Source organism: Loa loa, assembly GCF_000183805.2.
Source record: "Loa loa unplaced genomic scaffold supercont3.367, whole genome shotgun sequence".
Taxonomy (NCBI): Eukaryota; Metazoa; Nematoda; class Chromadorea; order Rhabditida; family Onchocercidae; genus Loa; species Loa loa.
In genome coordinates, this window is record NW_018108547.1 from 50,660 (window position 1) to 53,656 (window position 2,997).

A 2,997-nucleotide genomic window follows, 5' to 3' on the forward strand; every position below is an offset into this window, starting at 1 on the left:
TTGAAAAAGTTTATATAGTTTATTTGTTTCATCATTTTCATGTTTTGATAGCTTATATCAGTGTTTGATTAGCTGATAAGCAATGATTATGGCAGGAAAAAAAAAAAGATTAATTAAGCAATTATCGAAATATATACCTCAAAAACGGTCAGAACACCACTTGCAAGTGCTGCATACAGTAATTTATCGCTGTATAATAATTTAAGTGCAATATCAGATATTTTCAATTCCCATAATATTTCGCTGTAAATTTTTAATTTATAATTTCATGTGTTATTGATTAAAATATTTTTTGATTGAAGAAAGGAGTAATTTATAAAATAAAATTAATTTTATGTGATTAAATTGCAAAAATATAATGGTTGGTTAAACTATGATTACGGTAATATTATAATGAAATGAAATTTATTAATTGAATTACAAAAGTATACCTCTTTGTATCATTAATTTGTAATGCAACAATATAACCAGATAACAATGAAACATATCCAATTTCACCTTCTCTTAATGCCATTGAAAAAATTTTACAATCAAACTAAAAAATTTCTTTCAAATATTTTAATTAAAAAATTAAAATTAATTAAACGTCAATGAAAAATAGCATTTAATTAAGATAATAAACTGTAGTAAATATATTTTAAAAAATGCACAAATATTGTATGCATTATTTTGTGAAAATATTTGAAAAAAAAAAAGGAAAAAAGAAAACAATTTTCACAAAGTTAGAAAATGTGATAATTTGTAATTTACAATAATTTTAAAAAATTTATTTAAAAAAATAATTTTCACAACAAATTAATTTTATTACTTTCAATTCATTCAAATTCAAATTTTAGTAAATGGTTTCGCAAAAAAGAAAAAAAATTTTCCGAAAACTTATCCTAATTTTAGAAAATTTTAATTTTAAAGGGATATTTGATATGTAGAAGAAAAAAACTTAAGATTAATTTAAATTAAAAGAAAAAGAACTTAAGATTAATTTAAATTATAAGAAAAAAAACTTAAGATTAATTTTTGAGTAATGATTAAAATAAAGAAAAGAAAAAAACACTTCATAACTTAATCATAAAATTTAATTCGATTAATTATAACATTAATTTATTAATGAAAAATTTCAAAATATAACTTACTTCAGTATCAAGTTTATTCATAGTTGAAATATTGTTAGTAAGAGTGAAACGTATAATAATACCTTTTGTTTGATGACCAGCACAAATGAAACCTGTACCTTCATGTGTCATACTAAATGTCACAACTTCAATCGTTGGAAATCGTGATTTTTCCTGTTATCAAAATATCATATTTATTACTATTCCTGTTTCTTTTTTTCCCCCCCTCTAATTCCTCATTTAATTTACTCATTCAATTGCTTGTATTAATTAATTTATTTGATTTAATACATTTTAGTCCATTAATTCGTTTATTTTTATTCATTTATTTAATATTTATTAAAATAAAGGGAAAAAAATTTTCATAATTGTTCATTGGTTACTATTTCATATAACTATTCATTGGCTAACTATTTCATATAACTATTCATTGGCTACAACATATAACTATCCATTGGCTACTAACATTGGTTACTCATGATTTTTTTTTTATATAACCTGAAACCCTGAAATTTTCACAACCTTTTATATAACCTGAAACGTTACTTTTATAATTTGAAATTCTATTTCTGTTTTCTTGTAATTGCTTTGTTTTTTTTTATGATTTATGAAAGAAAAATTAAACCATTTAAAGAATTTTCGAAATTTATCGCTTGTGAAACTTGCATTTTTTAATTTTTGTATTCATTTAAATATATGAAATTTGTTTAATAATATTTGACGTAAATATAATTTGCACGTGCAAAACGTAAACTTATAATTGAACTGATAATTGTTATCATTAAAATTTTCTTTTTTTTTTTACTTTAATTTTAGACTAGAATTGGAAAAGATTTACCAATGATAAAGATGTGAATACTTTTCGTAATTGTTGTTTACGATTTAATCGTTCACGTAATATATTTAAATACCATTTTTGTTTATTTTCAATTTCAGAATGTGATGGAAATGGTTGCATATTGTCGAATGCTAACTAAAATTATCAACAATTTTTTAACTTTTTTTTGTCATCTTTATTTTTTAAAATTAATTTATAAAAATATTTTTCAGTATTTAATTTTTCCTTCTTTTATTTGTTTCTTTTTTATATCAAATAAATTAATAACACTTGCATGATCTTTTTTTTTCACTTTTTTCTCTTGTCCTTTTCTTTTCTCTTTTTAACTTAATTTTTTCTCATGCTTAATGCTTAATAATCTGAAATGTAAAAACAAAAATAAAAAGGGAAAAAATAAGTAAGTAAATAATTTGTAATTTTGTGCTAATAAAGCAAAATTTTGCAATGCTAATAATAATCAAGCATTTCACGTATTTCACGCATTTCACGTTTCCAAAAATGATTTTCGACCATATTTATCTGTGTATATAACATTTATAAAATCGTACAAATTTTTAGCAAATAATTATGCAATAATTTGAACGATAATATACAGTAATTTTAATAATTGTACAATAATTTGAAACGGTAATATATAGTAATTTTAATAGTTATACAGTAATTTGAAACGGTAATATATAGTAATTTCAATAATTATACAGTAATTTGAAAAATATAACTAACATTAAACAATCCTTCGTAATCATATGTTAAACGAACGGATGCTTTGAGAATTTTGATAACTGATATGGTATCACAACGTTGAAGCACCTCATTTTCATGAATGGATAAAATTGCAAGCGCAAATCGAAAGAGCACTTTTGTACCATCCAAAAGGAAACAATCCCATATTCGAATCATTGTCTATAAAATAGAAACAAAAAAAAAAAAAAGAAAAGGTTAATTTTTTTCTTCTTTTACTAAAAAAAAAAAGAAAAAATTAAAATTTAAAATTTAGTTAACTTTAATTATTTTCTTTGTCAAATAAATGATGTAGTATAGTTAATATAT

At 21.2% G+C, this 2,997-nt stretch overlaps 1 protein-coding gene across 1 annotated transcript in view; it reads right to left on the reverse strand.

Annotated features, from left to right (window-relative positions):
- Nucleotides 1-113: 113 nt before the first annotated feature.
- Nucleotides 114-2,997, reverse strand: part of LOAG_18565 (hypothetical protein) — a gene marked incomplete at both ends in the record, with an annotated part of 6,390 nt that continues 3,506 nt past the window's right edge. The window contains 5 exons of the mRNA XM_020451228.1: nucleotides 114-243; nucleotides 432-535; nucleotides 1,131-1,283; nucleotides 1,948-2,082; nucleotides 2,671-2,850. Of these exons, the coding sequence (XP_020305008.1) occupies nucleotides 114-243; nucleotides 432-535; nucleotides 1,131-1,283; nucleotides 1,948-2,082; nucleotides 2,671-2,850 (702 nt within the window). The remainder of the gene's footprint in view (nucleotides 244-431; nucleotides 536-1,130; nucleotides 1,284-1,947; nucleotides 2,083-2,670; nucleotides 2,851-2,997) is intronic.